The sequence below is a fragment of the Carassius carassius genome, chromosome 47, assembly GCF_963082965.1.
Source record: "Carassius carassius chromosome 47, fCarCar2.1, whole genome shotgun sequence".
In the NCBI taxonomy this organism is placed as follows: domain Eukaryota; kingdom Metazoa; phylum Chordata; class Actinopteri; order Cypriniformes; family Cyprinidae; genus Carassius; species Carassius carassius.
The window spans coordinates 15,603,407-15,627,281 of record NC_081801.1 but is presented as its reverse complement, the minus strand read 5'-3'; the positions used below and the strand labels follow the sequence as shown (position 1 = coordinate 15,627,281).

Sequence of the window (23,875 nt, the reverse complement as noted above, 5' to 3'; positions counted from 1 at the left end):
TTTCCCCTATTTTAGCTTCATTACACTGGCTCCTTATTCAATTTAGGATCCATTTTAAAATTCTGTTATTTGCTTTTAAATCACTAAATGGTCTTGCTCCGCCATACCTCTCTGAGCTTCTACACTCTTATAAACCCGTCCGCTCTCTCAGATCAGATGATCAGCTGCTCCTGACTGTGCCTAAAACTAAGCGTAAGCTCAGAGGGGACCGTGCCTTTGGTGTGTCTGCCCCTAAACTATGGAATGGTCTGCCTTTGCATGTTAAGCAGGCCTCTTCTTTATCTGTTTTTAAAACCCTTCTTAAAACCCATCTTTTCTCTTTGGCCTTTGACACCTAGTAAGATGTCGACTTTATTTACTTGATTTAATTTGTTACTTTGAATGCTTTTATTGTGTGGTTATTAATTGTATATATGTTTATTTTTTCTGTACAGCACTTTGGTCAACTTTGGTTGTTGTAAAGTGCTTAACAAATAAAGTTGGTATGGTATGGTATGGATAGTGAGGGAAAATAAATACGATTTTAAACATATCAGTTGATTTTATGTGTTTTTTGTGCTTTAATTTAGTATTAATATATATTGAATTGATTATTTAATGTTATAGATCATAGATTTAATGTTCAAGTTAGATTATTGTAATATATTAACACAATTTTATTTACATATTTGTAAGTCATCCCGCATCCTGATTGAGATCCCTGGTTGAAAACCACTATTGTAGAGGAATATGCTTATTTATTAAACTCTTTACTTCAATAATGCTTATGCTATCCAGTTTATCATGAGCTAAAATAAACCAATTTCTAGTATGTTATTGATTCAGGGGCCCTTGGCCATTTGATGGGTATGAGGGAGGGTAAAAAAAAGAAAATTGAAAGCACTCACCCAGCAGAAACAATGGTGATATGCAAGATTTATTCATTTCTTTTTTATGCATTTTTTTCCTTCTCAATGTGAAGAAGCAAATGTGTGTAAACATAGACAGCATTTCAACAAATCTTTGGCACTTTTCTGACTCAGTGTGCGAGTCCACCAAAAGACGTCACGGCACAGACAGACGAAGAGAGCGAGAGAAAGACAGACAACGCAGAACATAATGCATTTCCACAAGAACATAATGTCCCTATTTGTACCCATCTTTGCCTTCTCCCAGTACTCTAGAGGGCTAAGCTGCACTCACACAGTATCCTGGAAGACAGAAAGATGACGAGATAGACAAGCAGTTTGTGTATGTAGTATAAACAATAATGAGATGGTCCAGAGCACGACATGTGGCTTATCGGAGTGGGAAGAAACTTAATAGAGAGAATAGACAAGAGAGAAATAGGAGAAAGTGTGAAAAGCCTGATGAGCAACAGTCTCAGTAGGGAGGAATGGAGAGCAAATGAAAAGAGAGAGAGAGAGAGAGAGAGAGAGAGAGAGAGAGAGAGAGAGAGAGAGAGAGAGAGAGAGAGAGAGAGAGAGAGATCGGTTCAAGGGTGAGATGGAAAACAGCAGCTTGGCTCTTCACTTCACAAGATGTTGGACTGTGGTGCATGTTGCCGTGCAACAGCCGGTGACTACTGAAGTGTGGCCAGTTCAGACACAGTATACACTGTGATTTAGGATTAAATCTCCAATGTGCAGGTTTGCAGCAGCTCTTCCTTTCTCTACACACACCATAAACACACATCAAAATATTATATTCTGCAGCTAATAAGCAGTAAAGTACTGTGCGATTCAGCAAAAAAAAAACAAAAAAACAAACAGCCAAGGTAAGCAGAAAAGGAGACCTGCTCTTAATGGGAGTACCTCAGGGGTGTATAATGTACACATATTTACATATAAATAAAAACCAGGTAAACCTATAGCAACGCATACTCATATAGGAGAGGATGTACAAAAATGAATCAAGAAGAATCCGCATTCATCAAAACAGATATTTTAGTATCACTGAAATAGTATTATTTTAGTTTTGAATGTCCATATTAATTTAGATTTGAGTTATTTCAGTACATCATGTTGAACAAAAATTAAAAATTAGAAATGTTGCCTTGGCAACTAACAACTAAAATAAGTTTAAGTTTTATTTTATTTCAGTTAATGCTTATTTTATGTCAAGTAACAAGATATGTTTCTTCATGGTTTTAGTTAAGCATAATAACCCTGGCACAATGCAAATTCAAATTATACTAACACACACAATGCCTTCATCACTGATTCTAAAATACGCACTTATCATTTTTTTCTTTCTTGTTTGTTTATTAAACATAAAATTTAAGCTCTGTTCCAAAACCTAGCAAGCATCATCTTGCTTTTTTCAACTTATAAATAATGTGTATGTGTTTAACAGCACAAATGTCACACTACTGTGCCGGAAGGAACACGGAGCCGAGAATAATCGAAAAAGTCTATTCATCCAACACAGGGGTAAATCCAACATGGAGAACAGGAGGGAGACACACATACTTGACTGGTAGACAAGACCAAACTGAACTGAAAGGACTAGGGTTTTTAAAGGTAGGATAATGGGGAAAACATTGTTAAGGTGTATGGAATGACTAAATAAATGGGGACATGGAACACATGGCGCAGAAACTAGACACACCTGGAATCAAATTAACAGACCACGGGAGAAAGAAACTGAGTCACAGGGGCAAAAACACACATACAGGTCCATAATCCTGACATTTCGCCCCCCTTCCCAGAAGGTGTGTCCTCGCACCGCAGGAAACAACAGGAGGAGAATCAAATTAACAGACCACGGGAGAAAGAAACTGAGTCACAGGGGCAAAAACACACATACAGGTCCATAATCCTGACATTTCGCCCCCCTTCCCGGAAGGTTTGTCCTCGCACTGCAGGAAACAACAGGAGGAGCCATTGGTGGGAGCTTGGGACGAGGCTCTGGTGGAGGACGGACCCCCAGGAAGGGTCCGGCAGACAGAGACCACGGAGGGAGGATCCAGGAGGAGCTTGGAGCAGGAGGAGTCCAGCTGGACCTAGGCAACATCCATAATGACGGCCCAAAGCGGAGCAGAGGGTGGGAGGAGCCATGGAGGAGAAATCACCGCTGACTCCAGGGGGGCGACCAACGGCGGCGGAGCAGGTGGAGGAGGAGCCCGAGGTGGAGAGCCAATGATCCAGGGTTATGCCGAGGATCCGGGGGGCCAGGGTGGAGCCGAAGGCTCTGGTGACCAAGGTGGAGATCCAGGGACCCACGGCAGAGCCAGAGCGACTGAGGACCAAGGTGGAGCTGGTGGGAAAAAGGAGCCCAACGGAGCTGATGGGAGAAAGTGACTAGGTGCAACCAGTAGAGAGGAGTCCAGAGGCGATGGCGGGTCAACACTCGACCAAGGCGGAGCTGGAGGCACGAGGGAGCCCGGTGGAGCTGATGGATCTATGGTTGACGGTGGAGGCGAGGGACCTAGGAGCCGAGGTGGAGCCGCTGGGACTAAGGGCCAAGGCGGAGTCCGGGCCTCGGAGGCTGGAAGAGGACGTGCGGGAGACTCCAACCATGGCGAAGCTTGAAGATGGCAGTCCCGTGGGGCTCACACCGCATAGATGGTGGGCTGAGGGTGAGCAGAGGGGCTGCCAGACAACAGTGGTGGAGGAGGCAGGAGCGGGTGGGAGGGCGGTTAATTGAGGATCAGGCACTGGAAGGCACACTCTAGGAGCAGGTACTGGAGGACACATTCTAGGAGCGGTTTACAGGAGGATCGGAAGCCCCCTCTGGGCTGGACGAGGAAACCAAGGATGAAGGAGGGCTGGACAGGACCAGCGGAGATGACAGAGAGAGGAGAGGGGGCAGTTAAATTTCCAGTTCCGATTCAGTTCCTAGTCTATCTGATACCCCTCCCCGTTTTGGCACAAACCACGCTCCATACTCAGCTCATCCTCAGCCCTGAAGCAGGGGGCGGAGCTCTACTCCACGCTCACACCATCCACGGCTGTCTCCCTTGTGGTGGGCACTGTAACCGGCTCTCGCACCTGTTCTGACGGTTTGGGCTCCATGTCCGTGGGGACACAGGGGTAAATCCAACATGGCGAACAGGAGGAAGACACATGTACTTTACTGGTAGACCCGACCAAACTTAACTGAAAGGACTAGGGTTTTTAAAGGCAGGATGATGGGGAAAACACAGTTTTTGGGCACATGTAACACATGGCGCAGAAACTAGACACACCTGGAATCAAATTAACAAACCACGGGAGACAGAAACTGGGTCACAGGGTTAAAAACACACAGACAGGTCCATAATCCTGACAGCAAATCCTGGTGAAAAACTTAAAATTAACATAACATATACAATAAGCTGATCTGCTTCAAAATAAAGTTTGTAATGTTGTGATTAACCTTGTAGATGGCTGGTTTGGCTCATCACTTAACTCTTTAACAAAGTGTGTGTTTTTTTTCTCCTATGGACAAATATAGCTGAAAATCCAGCTGGAAAAAAATACTTAAATCAGTACCCAAAACACTCTAAAACAATCAAACAGCTTCTTTTTTTCCTCCAGCAGGGATGTATGTCACTGAGTCACAGTGCATTGTGGGATTTCAAACTTTGCAAAAGACAAACAAAGCTGGTTTTATGCTTAAAATCAATTAGACAGATTATATGGCGCCTTGAATGCTGCCTAGATAAGCAACGGAGCTATAGTCTCTTCACAAATGTGAAGTGTAGTGTAGCTCTTTATTTTCTCAAGATGTCATTCAAGCTTCACTTTCATTAGATGTGAAATCTTGTCTGTGTATCAGACTCTGTGACTCTACATTCCTCTATGGATGAGTCTATTGTGGTTTCACTTCATCTTATGTTCATCTTAACAAGCTCTGTTACGGTTGCCTGTCTCACATTGTGCAATCGACGGCTCTATTACACTGAGCAGATTCTCTCTTCCTCTCTCTCTCTCCTCATTTGCTCCTGTGGGAAAGTTCTGGATGCCTGTGACTGACAGTAAACCTTTAGCTGAAACCTGAAGGATGTAAACACATAATATCCTGCCTGTGTGTTAGACTATGAAATGGGAATAACCACTACCTGCATGTGGCAGAATATGCACAACTGTTCCAGTTGTCTCTCTTAGACAATTCATGCATCACCAACAAGCACACCTGGCAGCATAAGAGTTTATATGCCTGTCAATGCTCTTATGTTAACATAAAAGCTTCAGTCTTAGGCCCAGATCACAAACAACTGTGCTAATGCTACCAGAGATTGTCATGGTTAAATTGTCATGCTGAATTGTCACTGCAAGCAACATATATTTAAAATGTGCTGAATATGCTGACAGAGCTAGCCTCATAATATTATAGGCATAAAGAACAGGGACAGACATATTCTAAAGTAAAAGCATTACATTGCATTTTTAGTAAGTGTATTTAAAGAATTAACATTTAGATTTAAAAGAAATAGATTTTTATATTTCTGCATAGGCTGTTAAAATAGCATCTTGATGAAAAGGGCCATGCACATGTTAACATTACATTTAAAAATGCAACAGTTTTAACAGTGTTAAAACGATCAAAAAATGTGACTAAGCTCTGTAAATTAACACATTTGGCACACAAATGGCACAGTTTGTCATTAACGCCATTTGAATATTGAACCACAGTGCTCCAGATGCTACATTTAGTAAGGGAGCATAACACGTATAATTTTGCATAGAATTCAATCTCAAAATGCACTGCAACAAGCTAAGATGGTGGGCAAAAAAAGTAATATAAATACTGAAAAGTGTCAATAAAAATTCCTTGTAATTTTTTTTACCAAATACACTTTTATTTGTCTATTATGAGTATTAGCTTAGCAACATGCTAATGTAAAATCAGTTACTTTATGTGTGGTTAGGATGCTGTTTATGTGGCACTAAGTGGTAAGGTAGCCAGCTAGGTTTTGGAATAGAGTTTTGTGTTAATGTGCACAAGGAAACGGAAAAACAGATCATTTCTTCTGTATTTTGATACATATCCGAATGTAGCGAATTATCAGAAAACAAACAAAGTACATCGAAATAGGTATACTTCCATACTATATACTGTAGTAGGCAAAAAACAGCACGCTAAAAGAGTAGAACGTCCAAATTCATATTTGAAAAATAGTAAACAGAAAGTACCTGGAAAACTTCCCACTGAGATTCTGGAGTTCACATTTGATGGACACTTTACTATGGCATTCATGAATGGCAGTGAAGCAACGCAACTGACACTGGTAGTTCATGTAACAGTAATGACATGGCAGATGTTGGAGAACTGAGAGCTTTCATTACTCATTTTGCTTTTGACTCTGTTAAAATAATTTATTACTTTATTTAGTGAAATTATTCACTTTTCACCATTACCCATTGTGCATGTTTTGGCCTAACATACTGTGCACTACAGCTTAACAATGTATCTGTCACCAGTGCACGACAAGCCGCTAACGTCGCACAGCGGATCTTTTATCAATGTAACATTTCAGGTGTTTAGAGGTGGCGGAAAGCTGTGGAGCCTGTTAAAAAGTACAGAGAGAAGTGGACATGTTGACAGGACATTATTAATAACTGAAGAAACTGGATTACATAACAGCCTCCACAGTGTCTACCACATTAACTCTAGCAGAATCAACTGCACAGCATGAAACAGCGCATCTAGGAATCACTTTGGACTAGCGATTCAGATTAACGTCCTCCAGTTCCGACGCCATTGTGTCTGACTTCTGTTGTTTTTTGGATTACAAAAAATAATACTTATGTCTAAATACAGTAGATCTGGTAAACATAATTGTGAACACTTGTTTTACGAGACTCAAAACACAAGCACCGCTTGTGTCCAAATGCACCAGTGATTCCTGCAACATGCACAGACCTGGACTGTGCCGAGCCTTTATGTGTTTATGGGCTGTGGCAGTGTGGCAGCTTGCAGGCCTGAGCACAACCCATGCATGAAAAGCCAATATGCTGAACAAGGAAGAGATGAAAGAGATGGAGTTAGTTTGGCTGCCATGCCCTGCTGACTGTATGAGAATGGGGGGGTAGGGGAATACAATATATATCCAAATAAAATCAAAACAGTGCTTCACTCTGAAACATGCAGCACATATACTTATTTGCTGGCAAACCATCAAAATATAAGCTCTGCAGTTTAATGTTTGAAGATTAAGACACAATATTAGTATTGTAATTTTACAGTATACTGTAAAATAAATGTTTTTATATTTTTATTACATAACTATACATTTCTGCAATGCATGTCACGATTTTATCATCTGAAACATGCTGCGACTTAAATAATGCAAATGCACATTTGGATTTGTGCCAAATGAGAGAGGTAAACCTGAGCCCAAGTTTACTTGTATAGTGCATTTCCTACACGCCTGTAGTTTCAGTGTATTTTACATTATTTGTTCATGTAATATTGAAATGTGATTCATCTGTGTTGTTTTGTCTCAGTAATATTATTTTGATCCGGTGCGACTTATAGTCAAGTGCACTTATTTTCTGTAAAATATGGTAAATGATTATTTATTTATTTTTTAGTATAATATAGCATTATTGCAATATATGTCATATTATTTTGTTTGATCTTTACTTAATAATAACTGACAGTAAATATCTTAATATTTTATATTCACATTGAATGGGTCAAAACAGGGAATATAACCTATGAAAACTTAAATTAATAGTTTTCAGCTTTTTAAAATTATTTAGATTTTTTTAGCGATTCAATCTAGAAAAACAATCTTTCCAAATATAGCATTAACAGTATATATTAAAGTCATCTGTTTAAAAAATAACTGTATTTCTTCATATCACAATATATAGTGCAGAAAATACTAATGTTCAATATTATGCAGTCCTAATTTGAAGGGTTTTTATTACTTTGTGGGTTTGTAAACTTTTGTATTGAAAGGAAAAATTGGACACAAACTCATGGAGAGAAATCATGCAAGCTAGAATAAAACCTGTCTCCCATGCAAGCACTCCAGTTTAACATGTAACCACTAAACTACTGCTCAGATCATTAGAACCTTTTTTTCAATAGGATGGCTGAGAAATTACAAGAAACTGTGAGTAGAAGAGGAGGGAACTTGACAAGAAGCAAGCCATATTCAAACAATGTGATGATACGATCATGAATAGAACAGACCAGGACTTTTGAAATGTACTCTCAAAAGTGAAGCAATAAACACCTAAAAATATACACTGAAATAGCCACTGACTTCCATAGTATGAAAAAAAATTAAATGTGAAAATTGAATGGCTATCTAGCAACCACTTTGGTAACCAACATTCTTCAAATGATCTTCGTTTGTGCTCAACAGAAGAAAGAAACTCAAACAGAAACAACATGAGGGTGAGTAAATGATTACAGTATTTTCATTTTTGGATGAATTATCCCTTTCGATGAAAGAGTGATCGCATTAGTAATGTTTGATGTGTGTGAAGGTTTGTGTGTTTGTTGAAGCAGAACTGCTAGCAGATACTTCATCCACAGACCTGTCACATATACGTGCGATTTACAAGCATCCTCATGCGTGGCTCTCCTTCTGTCTCTGCTTCTTTCCTATCGTATTATTTCTCTCCTCCTCTCTATCACGTCCTGGCTGCCTACTTTAGCCTTCATCTGTCACTTTCTCCTCACGTTCATCATATTGCCTTTTTTAAGGCCTCCGGATCCTTTGTCCACCTTTATCCATTGAAATGTCTTTATGTCTTACACCTCTCCATCCTTCTTACTCACACACACACATCCCCCATTCCCTTTTCTGTTTCCCTTGTCCTATTCCTATTCACATATTCACACCCAACACACACAAAAGAAAATACAACAAAATTTGCAGTCAAAATGTATATACAAATATTAAAACAAACATAAACAAATATTTGTTAAAATGAAGAGATAAACAAATACTTTCTGATGGAATAGGTGGTGCTGAACAGTACAACAGATGACGCACACATCTGTCAGGATGTCAGTATGAAGTTTAATTTAATTATTAATTTGACTTAATTAGATAAGCCTAATGTATTTGCCTAATTTTCACGAATTCATAAATTATTTCAATTATGAATTAAATGTAGAACGTATTTTATATATATATATATATATATATATATATATATATATATATATATATATATATATATATATATATATATATATATATATATATATATATATATATATATATATACAGTACAGATGAAAAGTTTGGACACACCTTCTCATTCAAACAGTTTTCTTTATTTTCATGACTATGAAAATTGTAGATTCACACTGAAGGCATCAAAACTATGAATTAACACATGCGGAATTATACATTGAATTATATACATAACAAAAAAGTGTGAAACAACTGAAAATATGTCATATTCTAGGTTCTTCAAAGTAGCCCCTTTTGCTTTGATTACTGCTTTGCACACTCTTGGCATTCTCTTGATGAGCTTCAAGAGGTAGTCACCTGAAATGGTCTTCCAACAGTCTTGAAGGAGTTCACCCGAGAGATGCTTAGAACTTGTTGGCCCTTTTGCCTTCAGTCTGCGGTCCAGCTCACCCCTAAACCATCTCGATTGGGTTCAGGTCCGGTGACTGTGGAGGCCAGGTCATCTGGCGCAGCACCCCATCACTCTCCTTCTTGGTCAAATAGCCCTTGATGCCTTCAGTGTGACTCTACAATTTTCATAGTCATGAAAATAAAGAAAACTCTTTGAATGAGAAGGTGTGTCCAAACCTTTGGTCTGTACTGTATATATATATATTAGGGCCATTTAGGGGTGTAACGATACGCGTATTCGTATTGAACCGTTCGGTACGAGGCTTTCGGTTCGGTACGCGGTACGCATTATGGACCGAACGGTTCGTTGGACTAATTAATTATATTTGGAAAATAAAAAAATTTGTGAAATATAATGATATCCGTTCAACAAGGTAGCCCAATAACCCAAACGACGTAACAGGCAACGCCCCTGACACCCCCGAAGAAGAAAAAAACACCAACTTATATGTTTATGTTAGGCTACTCAGTCAGGCGCTCGCTCACTCAGTAATACACGCTGAAGGCTCGTTGCAAAATGGCCAATGCGTTTAACAGACCAGAAATAGAAGATCCTCCAATAACCAACAGGTCTGGTTTTTGGGTGCACTTTGGATTCCCTGTAAGCAATAATGGTGATGGAAAGAGAGTGGTGGATAAAAAAAAACAACGATGTGTCGCATCTAGGGTACACCAGCGGGAATACAAAAAAAAAAAAAAAACACCAGCGGGAATACTTGAAACATGTCAACTCATTTACGCCGACATCACCTTAGTGTGTCAGTATCTGGGAAAAGACGGAAAAAAGGAGAGACATACATGCAACAAACTATCCCCGCAACATTTAGACAAACATTTCCAACGGATTCAAACAGGGCAAAAGACATCACCACGCCGATTGGTAGGCTACATTTACGTTATAGCCGTGGATATGAGACCTTACTATTTACCATTCATTCTATCATCACCATTATAGCTTACAGGGAATCCAAAGTGCACCCAAACACCAGACCTGTTGGTTATTGGAGGATCTTCTATTTCTGGTCTGTTAAACGCATTAGCCATTTTGCAACGAGCCTTCAGCGCGTACTGAGTGATCGAGCGCCTTACTCTGTAGTGGAAAACGTAGGTTTTAAGAACATGCTTAATGTAATTGAGCCCCGTTACAATATTCCTTTTTTTATAAGGAGCTGTTTTTGTTTTATACAGTATGCTGCTAAGAAAACACCATAGAAGATGGGTAAAGAATAGCTCCATCATTGTTCAATGTAAAATAAAAAAAACATACTTTGTTAGTTTTAATAAATAAAACATTTTTTAAAAATCAAGGAAATTTATCTGCCAATTTTTTCTTTTTGCTGTATCTAAAACGTACCGAACCATACCGAACCGAACCGTGACACCAGTGTATTGTATCGAACCGAACCGTGAATTTTGTGAACCGTTACACCCCTAATATATATATATATATATATATATATATATACACACACACAAAAGTAATTATTATATTATTTATAAATTACTTTTGTTAATTACATTTTTAAAATATTATTTATTTTTTAAAATCTGTATTAAAAATGTTTTAAATATTTACTTTTTTTCTGTGAGTGGACAAATAGCATAACCAATGTACTTTGTATAATTTGAAAATAAATCACAGAAATATAGTTAGCAAAAATAATGTATAAATAATAAACATTTACTTACACATTATATACAAGTGCTTTAATATTATTCATAAGTGCTTTAATATTATTTATAAATGGTTTTTGCTATTTGTTTAATTATATATTTTTATATTATTTATTGGAATAAAAAAATTATATATGAATATTGATGAATATTAATTATAAATAAAGTGAATATTATTCACTCCCTTATTTTCACAGATCCATAGAAACCTTGTGTTTTTCTTCAACATTATCCTTTGACTGAACATTTGCAGTGAATATTCACATTGGGGTGAATAGGCCTTAAGATTGTTCATCCATTCTTTCATCTTTTCTTCTTCATTCCCTCATCTCCCTTCTCTTCTCCATCTCATCAGCAGGCCTCAGGGAAGCATTGTTATGTAAGAGAGCCATGTGAACTGAAACAGTGCTGCAAAGCAATGCTTAAATAATTCACCCACACTACTATATAAAGCCTACATGTACATATCAGGCAAGCAGATCCCCAACATCCATCTCGCTCCCTCTCAATACTGTCAGTGATTACTCCACCTTACCATCCACCCTCGTGCACCTGCCCCCTACCACCGCCTCTGAATGGCCTCCTTCATCTACCGAACAGATTTTGCTTTGAGCTTACTGCTCAAACAACAGTTCTGGATGATCACTCAGCGAATAGCCCAAGGGATCACACTAATTCAAAGGAAAAACACAGGCTTATTAACTCATTAAAAATGTATATGATGAATATGGGAAACTGCAACAGCGTGGCCAGAGAAGCTCATGCTGATCGATCAAGAAACCGAAGCTTAAATGACAGAGTATTTGTTTAAAACCATTTGTTTGGGTGGATTTCATAAATGCATCCACTTCGTCAAACCATTAATAATAGGGAACACTGACACTAAATATTGACACTTTTTGTTTCGACAATATTTATGTGACTGACTCAATAAAACTAGTATTGGAGAAAAAAACTGATCAACTGGTAAGACTGGTCTAAGCAGTTTATGCAACCGACCACAGAACACCATAGCAACTGCATAGCAAATACTCTAAAAATCAATCTAAGAACATCTTAGCAACTGCAATGCCATGGAAACCACAATGCCTGAGAATAACAGCAATGATTATTAAAATTCTGGCCAGTATAAGATGATTTCACATTATGACCAATAAACGATACAAGGCCGATGTTAAAATCAATACTAGTTTGTCAAAATAAATGAAAAACAAAACCCTTTAAACTACAACCAATCATTTGAAATGCTACAAATTAATTAAAGCATGACATTTTAAGGTAACACTTTACAATAGTGTTTTTAAATGAACATTAGTTAATGTCAACTAGCATTCACTAACAATGAACTATTTGTTACATTATTTATGAATCTCTGTTAATGTTAGTTAATAAATAACCTGTTCATTGTAAGTAGTTCATGTTAGCACAGGTTCGTTAAATACTATTAACAGATACAAGTTTTTATTTGAAACATTATATTAAGACATATTAAGAGTTTGTCACTGTTAGTTCATGTTAAATAATGAGGTTTATTGTAAAGCATTACCCATTTTAATTTACGGCATGAAAAATCGATTTATTTTGAGATTTGTTAAAAAGTACATTTAGTAAACAATTAGTGTTTTAAAGATCAGCTTTAAGCCACGGCAAAGGCAGTCTTATTTTAAAAGTGAGTAAACACAATTAAATATCCAATATGGGTCAATACCAATCAATTAAAATCTATAATATCAGCCAGCGTTTGATATGGTACTGACATATTGTGCATCTTCAATTAGTTTCTTTCATACACCACAAACTTTTTTTTCCCCTTTTTCAGAAAATGAAATAATCTTATTTGTTCTTTTAGTTAGAATATTAGGCACTTTGCCACACAATGACATTTGTAAGTATGACACTGTCAGGTCAACATCATTGTAACAACACTGATTGTAGTAATCTTCACATGTCCTTATCAGAACATGACCCAGAGAATCCTCACTCAGCTTATAGTGTCCCGTTTATATCCTGACAATACCACTTGAGCCCCATTTGTCTCACCAAGCCCCAACACAGTTAATGCCCTAAAATTGTGCTCACCCAATTAGGCCGTTCTAAGCCTGGCATGAAGGCATGCCAAAGTGAGTGGGCTAGTGGGATCTACACAACAGTTTTCAGAGGCGGATCAACACTTGACCTTCCTCCTTCGGGCTTTAAAACCAGGCAATGATTGACATGTTGTATTTTTGAAGAACACTGTCTAGTAACTGCATTATACATTCACATTCCCTATCACATCCTCCCTAGAAACACATCTATATCAATGTTTTGTATCTCAGCAAACTATTGTGCAAGTTCATATGTATTATTTTGTTCAGTAATATCACAACTACAGCTTGTGTGATCAATATACATTATAATTAAACAGCATTCACAGCACCTGCAGAAATTCCCAATTTAGTTTGCTTTAGAGGGGTCTGGGTTTGTTTGGAGCATTCGAAAATGGAAGACAATACAATTATAGACAAGGTAATATTAACAGTGAAAAGCAATCGCTGCATGTCAATTTGAAATGTTGCAAATTATAAAAAAAATAATACAACCACAGAGTAGCCACAACATTCAGATTCTGCAATAAGAAAGACATGAATGAAGCATCTTGACATTCTCAGTCTGTTGGAACATTTCACAGCTGCAAATCTGTAAATGTTTTTCTGCCTTCATACCAGGATCATTAAGACAGATTTATAAGCAAGCTGGAGAGGAGTATGAGAATGTTAACAGTGTGGCTACAATATAATGATTTAGCATACAAAGAGTGATGCTTAGTAAAGCTCCCATGAGACGAGGCGATAAACCAGCATATCAAAACACTAAATGGAAAGCGCCATAAAATCCATTATGCCAGCACAGAAATGACAGGCCTAACTCTAGTTGCACTTAGTAAATGAGACTTTGCAAATGACACACCATGCAGTGTTTTATGAAATCCTGCTTTGCTGCTGTGGGGATTCTATGCGGAGACAATTTCTTTGTTTGTCTCCGGCGTTTGGAGCTGCACAATACTAAATATGAATGCTTAGCTAACCTCATCACTGGAATTGTAGATGTGGTTATTTATTGATGCAGTTGTTTATGATAAAAGCCCTCAATTATACATGAGGGGGGAGAGGAGACAGAGGTAGTTCAGAGAATGCCATTACGGCTAAAACAGCCATATCTAAAGTTAAAGTACCTCTATAAAGGAGTCGGTACGTTGGAGGGGGGTCACTATTGTGACTCATTACGTGTGCCTATGACTAATGCAACCTTAACTTTTAGAGGGGTCAGATGACTTATATCAAAGCCTGAATTATAATGGGCCTTGTGATAAGATTCTGCATTCAAAGGCAGATAATGTTCTGCCAAAAAATGCCCACATCAACAAACCGGGACTGAAACGATCTTCAGGTTGATATGTGCGATTATGCACAAGATTTATGCTGTAAATCAGCCTAACATCTGCTTTTTGTGAGAATCAAATGGGATTTAAACAGTAAATGATGACAGAATTTTTAGGTGGACTATGTCTTTGACACAAAGAGTGTTTTAAATGCTAATACCATTTATCGAATCAACACAGTAGAAAACACATTTAAATGTGGCCACATTAGCATGCAAATCGAGATATCCTGGAAATTGTTTTCCCGGAAAAGTTCACAAGCCCACTGATTTTTGCAATTCAAATCAATCGGCTAGGCTGAAGTGTTAATTTGTGTAAAAACAAGAAAAATATTAACATTGGGCGTTTACTGTTTTGAGGAGGTTGGAATACATATATAGTCTGCGATTCAAACACATGTCTTCAAGAATATATCTGTTAGTAATATCACAAATTATGTAATACATCCATCTCTGGACCAAAAAGACAAAAGTGTCAGACGTGAGAGGAGAAGGGAGGAATCATGAAAGTGCAAATGTGATCCATTAGTTGTCATAGAGGGTCGGAAAACGCATCAATGAAAGCCAACAGCACAATAAACTGAAACAATTAAAAATAAATTATGTCTATATTTAAATGCTGAAGCTTTTTCCTCTTTGTTACTGTCAAGATTAAAGGTAAACTAAGTAGATTGTTGTTTACATGTATCTGCTCTCATTCATCCAAATAATACTAGTGTTTAAGACTTACTGACACCCTTTGGCCTGGATGCATTACATTTTATCACTAAATGCTGACAGTAGCGAAGCTGTTTGTGTGTTTTGTTTTGTTCCTTTTTCCCAGGTTTCTCTAAATTTCTCGTTTAGTGGCTTGGGTTGTGGTTTCGGTTTTTACCCTTTCATTCATCTCGGTGGGTCGCACACCTGATGATCCAAACCGAAGCTCCGTTTTTATATGATGTCAGTTGTTGTTAGAATTTGCATTTATGCTTTGTAAAGCATCCTGGCAAAAGACCCAGATGCTTATATTTCGTCTAGGTGGTCTCTGCTTCTATGTTCCTATGAATACATGTGAATATTAATGTACGTGACCAGTAAATGTGCGAAAATCAATCGGACGCACCGGGGGCGCGACAGTTTCTAGCTCGATTTACCTGCAGATCGAGGCTCTCCTCGAGAAAGGACACCGCTAAATATGAAGTGAAAACTTTATTGCTTCATTGTCTCTGAAGAATACATGAAATGCTGCGTGATGCCACCTAAATCCTGCTGCATCACCGCCTCCACTGGATCTGGATTATTTAACACATCTCTCCTGCCCATGACTCAATTAACATCAATCCATAGCAGAGAAAATAATTGCAACTATCTCTTATCTCAACACCACTCAGTCTAAACATGATCTTACCACATAAATAAATGCAATCGATCTAAATTAGCTGTGGCAAGATTTTAACCATTAGAACATTAAATAACGGCACTGGTCCCAAATTAAAGATGCGGGGCTACACTTACATTTCACTATCCGATCGGTGGAGTTCAAGACCATGTCAGCGTTAGACATCTTCATGGGCAGTGGATGTCTCCAGGCGAATGTGTTTCTCCCTCCTCGCAGAAGAAGCGCTTTATTCTCGGCGTGTTTTCGCGGTGGCGAGATGCGGTTGCTGCAGTGGCATCACTCGGATGCTGCTGCTGCCTAGAGAGGGTGGAGGAGGACGATGCTGCTGCTGCTGCTGAGACTGAGACTGTCGTGAGGGGGAGGATGGAGCTGATGGGGTGGAGGCGGTGGAGAGAAAGGAGAGATCCTTCCAGCGCGTTGCACCACCCCGACATGGCGAAGCGGGGAACTCCCACGCACCCGTGTGTAGGGGCTGCGTGATGCTGCCATCAGGTGGAGGTGAAGGGCTTTCCCGGGAACGCGCAGCTCGCGCTTTGCCATGACTGATAATCAAGTTGAAATGCCAGGTCTGTAAGAATGTGTCTCGCATGTGGCACCATCACCTTACAACTTTGTAAGGGGAACGGTAAACTTTATTTGTTAAATAAGTTTATGTGCTCTTTTAAATGAGAGTTATGGATAATGGCTTTCAAAACAGAATTTAGAATTAGCTAAAAACTCAAAAGACATTTAACATATACAGATTGTTTCAAAATATGGCTGTAGTAAATACGGTCTTGCAATCTTTAAACAAAAGTTATTATGAATGCCAAAAATTGTTTTAACCAATTACTTCAACAAGTCCTCTTGAACAAGTGGATACTCCAAAATTTTCTGTAATTTAATTACAGTTACTTCTGATGTAATTGCACTAAATACTGCATAGACTATAGAATAATTCTATATAAAACATAGTGGATTTAACATTTCTAATGTCAAAATGTCTCATGTTAAAATGTATGTTTTTAATATAACCTTCTCCCTTCAGTTCAAGAATAATTTATTCAAATGCATATTATTCATTTGAAATAATTAAAGGCAGAATGAATTTGAAATAATTACAAGCAGTTTAATTTTGTTCAAACTGCTGAAGGTTAATATTGGATTAAGTATTTTTTTAGCAATCAGAAATGCAATAGAATTAGAGTGATTCATTCTTAATCAAATTAGACTGTTGATGTAATTATTCAATTACTTAGTTAATTAATTAATTACTATTTCAGAACAACTATACTTATTATATGAGCAACCATAGTAACCATTGTATCATCTCTAATAAAATATAATTTATTACAGTTATTGGTACCTCACATAAAATTGTGATAACTGGTTATTAGGCAATAATTGTATAAAAAGTCAATAAACTAAATCACAACTTTTGTAATAGTAAAACATTAAACAGCTAAGGCTGATGGTGACGTGAGAATGTGACCGTTAGTAGCATTTATCCTGTTATGTTAAATATAATATTTATATTTTATCATCCTTCAGTTGATTTGAAGAAACCCAAATTCTCAAATGGACACCTCCTTGGAGCATCTAATATAACAGTAAAATGCCATTAGCTTTATTTTATAGTGTGGTGTTAAAAGGTAGATTTATAGTTACCTTATCTACTTTATTCACATCTAAAATCTACATTTCCCAGGGAGACACTGACCGAGAGCTGAACCAATGATGTGCAACAGGCAGTCAGCTTTGAACTGACACTAACGCAGCTTTTTCTTGCTGGTGAAAAACACAGCTGCTGAGAACTCCTATTGGTTCAGAGGGCTGCACTGTTTTTGCATTACTACAGTTTTGCAATACCTTATTCTTCCCATAAGGGTCAGGGCAGGCTAAAGTAATGCAAGCACAAACAGCACATTTAGCAGTGCAGTAATATTGTTACCTCATTAAAGTCAATGTATAAACACTGTATTGCTGTTCAAAAAATACTTTTGCATTTAACGGTCCCATTTTTCGTGCTTTCTTGAAGCTTAGATTGTGTTTACAGTGTGCAATATAACATGTGTTCATGTCTCGCGTGTAAAAAACAGTATTTTTCACACAATTCACCTATCTGAACAGTATACCGCTGTTTATACTAAACATAAATACGGGCTGATGACTTCCTTGTTCTATAAAGTCCCTCCTTCAGAAATACGTAACGAGTTCTGATTGTGCCAGCGGTTCCTGTGTTGTGATTCGACACCAGCTTAGAGCACGCTGCCCTCCTGGAAATGCGATTGGGCTAGTTTTGGAGTAGTTTTGAGAAGCAAGTGGGCAGGATTTGTTTTGAAAACCTGGCAATCCTGATCTGAACCATAGACAGTAAAAGAATGCACGTGCTGGAGATGTACTTATAATCACAGAAGCGTTTCTACTGACAAGAGATGCGCATGAAAATCGCATTAGATTTTTTTGCACAGCCCTAACATCTATTTAACCAATCTAAACAGCGTTGCCCTTTGTGTAATAAGTTAAACTGTTAAACACACCAACTTTAATAAAATACACTTACCGGTTGTGGTCCATAAACAACGCCTTCTCCAGACAAAGTAGTTTTACATGTGGATTATAATTTTTGGGAACCGAGTTAAACATAAATTGTAACCATTAATCTCCAAGTACAGCGTCGCTGGGAAGCCTAAACAAAGGTGATTGGACTCTGAGATGAAAATAACAGCGTTTCGACGACATGGCGACAAACACAAACGCAGCTCTTCCTCTTCTCCGTCGGAGCGCAACAAGACCACGCCCCCTTTTTTGTGTATTCATGTGGCCAGAGGTTAGTCAAAAAACTGTTTTAGTGTCGTCATTACTGCAGGAACTAGAGGGATGTAGTCCAAACGGGTCGTTCGTTGTAGGAGAATTCTGTTAAATAAAATATCTCGCTTGGCATTGAACTTTGAGCTTTAGAATTTTGCAGATATTATTTATACTCTAACAACAACATTACACACTAACTAAAGTTTAAAACATGGGATCACGAAGAACGGGGCCTTTAAGTGTAGATTCAAACAGTGATTAGAAATTAGTCTTTTTCAATATGTGCTCCAACCTATCAAACATGGAAAGGAACAGAAATACCAAACAGCTGTTATTTGGCAGCTTTTAGTAAAAAAAAAAATAGTTAATCCGAAAATTAAATTGTTTCCTCATCATTAAAATGTAAACCTGCATTCTGATGGTTATGAGACAAGCAGGTAAAAATGGCATTTAGTGTCACTGAGGGACCAAGTTTGAATATACACATGCAATATACGCTACCGTTCAAAGGTTTTGGGTCTGTAAGATTTGTTAATGTTTTTGAAAAATGTCTCTTAAGTCTCAATAAGACTGCATTTATGTTTTGACATATTATTACAACTTGAAATAACTGTTTTAGTTTAATATTATTATGATGTAATTCGTTTATTATGCATGGCAAAGCAGAATTTTCAGCAGCCATTATCATACGATCCATCACACATCATTTTAAATGAGTTTAAATGTCAAAAACAGATGTACTGATTAATATTTTCTGTGGAAACCGTGTTAGATTTTTGTTTCATAGACTCTTTGATGAATGGAGAGGATTTTTTTTTTTAAACAACAATGCTTTGTAACATTGTAAAAGTCTTTACTGTCATTTTTGATCAATTTAATCCATCCTTGCTGGATAAAAGTATTGATTTCTTTTCTTTTTTTATTGCAGTGTGTAAAATATAATTTTCAGGTTACTCCTCACATTAAGCTATTATGTTATCGTATATAATTTATTTTTCTTTCTTTTTTTCTGCATGGAAAAGACAAATTCTTCAAAATATTCCCTTTTGTGTTAAGAAGAATTTAATACATCTTTGTCATAATTTACTGACCCTTTAAGGTGCACTAAGCAACGCTGATAAGAATATGTTACTTATGTTACTACACAACAATCATCAGATCTAAATCACTTATAGATTTGTGACTCATTCACAAGAGTAACAGACAAAAACACTTTACCTTTAACTCAATCTGTTAAGTCTGCAATGCAGCCAGATGACCACTAGATGGTGATGTTTCATTGTAGGTTTTTCTCATACAGATTCATTTCTAAATGACTTGAGAACGCCAGATTCCTTCTTTGCTACATCACTATGCATCTGTTCATTGTTTCATAGTCATTTGTTTGGCTGACACTCTTAACATGCGCAGTTGGGATGATGGTTTCTGTTTAGGAATCCCTGACGAGAGCCCAAATTTGTACATATTACCTTATCGGATCTGTCTCATCAGCATCTCCCAAGAAAACCTCAATATTTGGCCACACCTGTTCATCTGATGACAATCCTAGTGATTTGGCTCTTGAGTGTTTCCTCCTCTAATTCACTTTGGCCTGCCAGTATTCAGATTAATCTCTGTGTGTGAGGGTTCAGTTGGAGCTTTGTAGTCTCTCTCTGGGTTAAAGGCAGAGAGATAGTACAGGTTTTTTGTGTCATGCTGTCAGGCTCAGCTTTTCACAGACAACCATATGCTCTAGAACGCAGAGGGATAGTCAAAGTACTGCATGTCCCATAATCTGACACTTTGGATGAGGGGAAATGGGCTAGATACAGGCCAGAAGAAACAAGAGATGCGTAAAAAAAAAAAAAATACTTAAAAAACCAACCCATGAATTGACGCATTAGCAAAACAGAACATCCAGAGTGATGGGAATCTTGTGTTGAGGCGGCGGTGGGAGGTGAGCATTTCAAGGAGTGCTGGGCTGTGCCTCGGGGCAGAGAGGAGAGAGCGGCACTTCTGTGTTTACTTGGAAATCTCACACAGCTCGCAACATTCCTGAGCGCCTGCGAAACCGGACATCTTTCTCTATTCGCTCTCTGGCATTTCTTTTTTCTTTTTTTTTCTAGCTGTCTTCTGGGGCACTCCTGCGGTGCTAGTCATGCAGCTGGAGTGGGAAGAAGTAGGCAGAGTAAAACTAATACCCCCTCTCCCTCTCTCTCTGGAAAGTGTCTCTGCCTCATCTCACGCAGTGCAAACGCAACAAAGATCTGAGTGTGGCGATAGCCCCGGGGCAAGCGCGCCCACCACGGCCTCTCCTGTGTCACACATTGCTGCTCCCTACCAGAGCAGTCTTTCTCTTTCAGGGAATGTTCAGCCAAACAGGCAGTTCAGCTTAGTATTTTCTACTTTGCCATTACTTTTAGGACACACATTAAAAAAAATATATTTCTGTTAAACATTTCACCCAAAAGTTCTGCTGAACACAAAAGATATTATGAAGAATGTGGGTAGCTAAACCGTTTCTGGTACCCATTGACTTTCATAGTTATTTATTTATGTGCTACGGAAGTAAATGGCTACCATTAACTGTCTTGTCAGCCACATTCATTAAAATATAAGTTTCTGTTCCTCATTGCTTTATATTGTATTTATTTATTTATTAGATTTTTTTCACACTATGGAAGTCAATGACTACCAACAACTGTTTGGTTACTCACATTCTACAAAATGCATTACCAAACAGTTTCTGGTTCTTATTTAATACCATAGTAACTTTCATACTGTACATACTTTCATACAATTCATACATACAACTTAAGAGGTGAGTAAATGATGAATTTCTTTTTTTTTCATTTTACAGTAAGGTAACATTAACATATTTGTTAACTTGAAAAAAAAAATGCATTTATTAATCTTATTTAATGACTGTGTCTAATTATGAAAGCTGCGTCCTCCGGAGGCCGCATTTTAAGGCTGCATACTTCATCTGGGAAGTTTAAGAAAAGTAACCGTTAAATTGCAAAGTAAAAAAGAAATGATAGTATTTTAAACCTCACAAGGAATAACAGTTAATTTTATTATGGTTACTTTTCTTAAATAAGACATCCTAAATGACGTATGCAACCTTCAAATGCGAACTCCTGAGGACGCAGCCTCCGAAATGAGATGCAGCTAACGTTAATTTACTAATATTTCATAATACATTATTAAAATAAACTGTTAATATTATTTAATGGACCGACAAGCACTAACTAATGTTAACTAATGGACTTTATTGTAGAGTGCTACAGATTTAGTTGTTTTTGTACACATTATCTGTTCAGGGTCCTAAGATTCTGGCAAGGGGGTGTTAAGTAGCATACTGCACATTCAGTACACAAATGAAAATGTATCACTTGTACTGATGTCATAAGGTTACTATTATTTATTTAAAAGCAGTTTTAAGGCATTTTGTCAGTGTGTGCAGCAAAAACGTTCTGTTACTTATTAGTGTTTTAAATTTCTACTTATAAGAAGTATATTCAAAATATTCATACTTAATGAAAATGAAGTAAAGTGGATTTTTGGGAAGATTGTCCTGTTAAGTGAGATTTACAAGAATTTCAGATTACATATTGATTGATGATGTCTCGTGCTGTATCAGTTATCAGAATTCTGTGAAATTCCTTGCTTTCAGAGAACAGAGCCCTGGTGCAAAGATCAACACTTTACAACTACTGTACATGCAAGTCAGCACTACATTAATATTCTTCAAAAATATAATTTTCACTTTTCTTCTGGCTACAGATTTCTGGAATTATTTCAGCTTAAAACACTTTCATATAGTAAATAGGATTTTTTAAACAGGATTTACAAGTAGAAATGTGAAGCTTGTAATTATATAAAAGTGTTTTTGTGACCTTTTCTGTTATTATGACTTGAGCATTTTAACTTGGTTAAATGATCTTATTTTATGGGGTTTAGTGTTTATAGTGTTGCGTTGCATAATGTCATAAAATGTAAAATAACTTTAAACAGAAAAATGTGTGATTTGTTTTAATGTTAAAATCATGTTAACATGCATTTTGCATAGGTCTGTGTCTTGTGACTGTACTATTAAAAGAGTGAGTATTTTTGCTTTTACAAAAAATTGGCCCCATCTAATTGTTTTACAAGTGTCACACTGTAATAAAATATTTTTGCTTTATTGCTTATTTATTAATTCATTTTTTTTTACTTGATGTGGATCAGCTCACATGCAGGTTAAATTGTGGTGCTACAGTGATCTGTGGTGACACAGTATACATTATACGCGATACACAGTGAATGTCATGTCAATAATAAGATTACAACTGATGTAAACTCAATGGCTAGAAAATACCCATAATGCACTGTTAGGGTTGCGTGGAATGATTTCCTGAGTCGTGCCTGAAGAACATGCCTGCAGCTGAATCATTCATTCATCCATTTTAAAAACTGCTTGTCCAGTACAGTGTAATATCATAGATAAACATTCAAATAAAAATGTATTATTAAATAGTTGAATTAAGGTTTATACATGCTAGTTTCCATGACAGAGTTCAAGATAAATCTCTTCATTGCTACTAGAGTTGCCGGTTTGCTAAGTTTCAAATGGTAAGTAAACAGCGAGTACAAACTATACAGAAGTGGCAGCCCTTCCAGCGAATTCAGTTTCCAAATTCACTCATTTGTTTTTATGCACTCCTTCAAGGGAACAATATTAGTGGACTAATGTAGGCAATAGTGAATGATGGTGTAGGGTGCGATTTCAAACACAGCCATGGCCAACTATGGTCGCAAGTTCCATCATCACCAATATAGTTCAATGATTCTGTGTTTCGCGAAACCATACTTCAAATGAACATTTGCAAAACGCATTACAAACTTAAATGGTTGGAATTACAGCTCTCTAACTGTGGTTAGAAGCATAGTATCTTCTTAGAAAGACACATGGACTTAAATTCTGCTCTTGGGCACAGTAAGTCCTCAATAAGCGCCATTTTTGAAGAATTTGCATGTGCATTGTGCATAAATGCGTAAGGGACCCCCGGAGTATGAAGTAAGAAAAAACCCATAGATATGCATAGGTAGATGCCACATTAGATCGCTCAAGACAT

The 23,875-nt window shown here is 37.4% G+C and overlaps 1 protein-coding gene across 2 annotated transcripts in view; it reads right to left on the bottom strand.

The window, feature by feature from the left end:
• Positions 1–16,408, bottom strand: part of LOC132130483 (protein phosphatase 3 catalytic subunit alpha-like) — a 59,464-nt gene extending 43,056 nt beyond the window's left edge. For both annotated transcript variants that reach the window (XM_059542194.1, XM_059542195.1), the window contains exon 1: positions 16,106–16,408. In XM_059542194.1, the coding sequence (XP_059398177.1) occupies positions 16,106–16,160 (55 nt within the window). In that variant the 5' untranslated portion in view covers positions 16,161–16,408. The remainder of the gene's footprint in view (positions 1–16,105) is intronic.
• Positions 16,409–23,875: the final 7,467 nt, after the last annotated feature.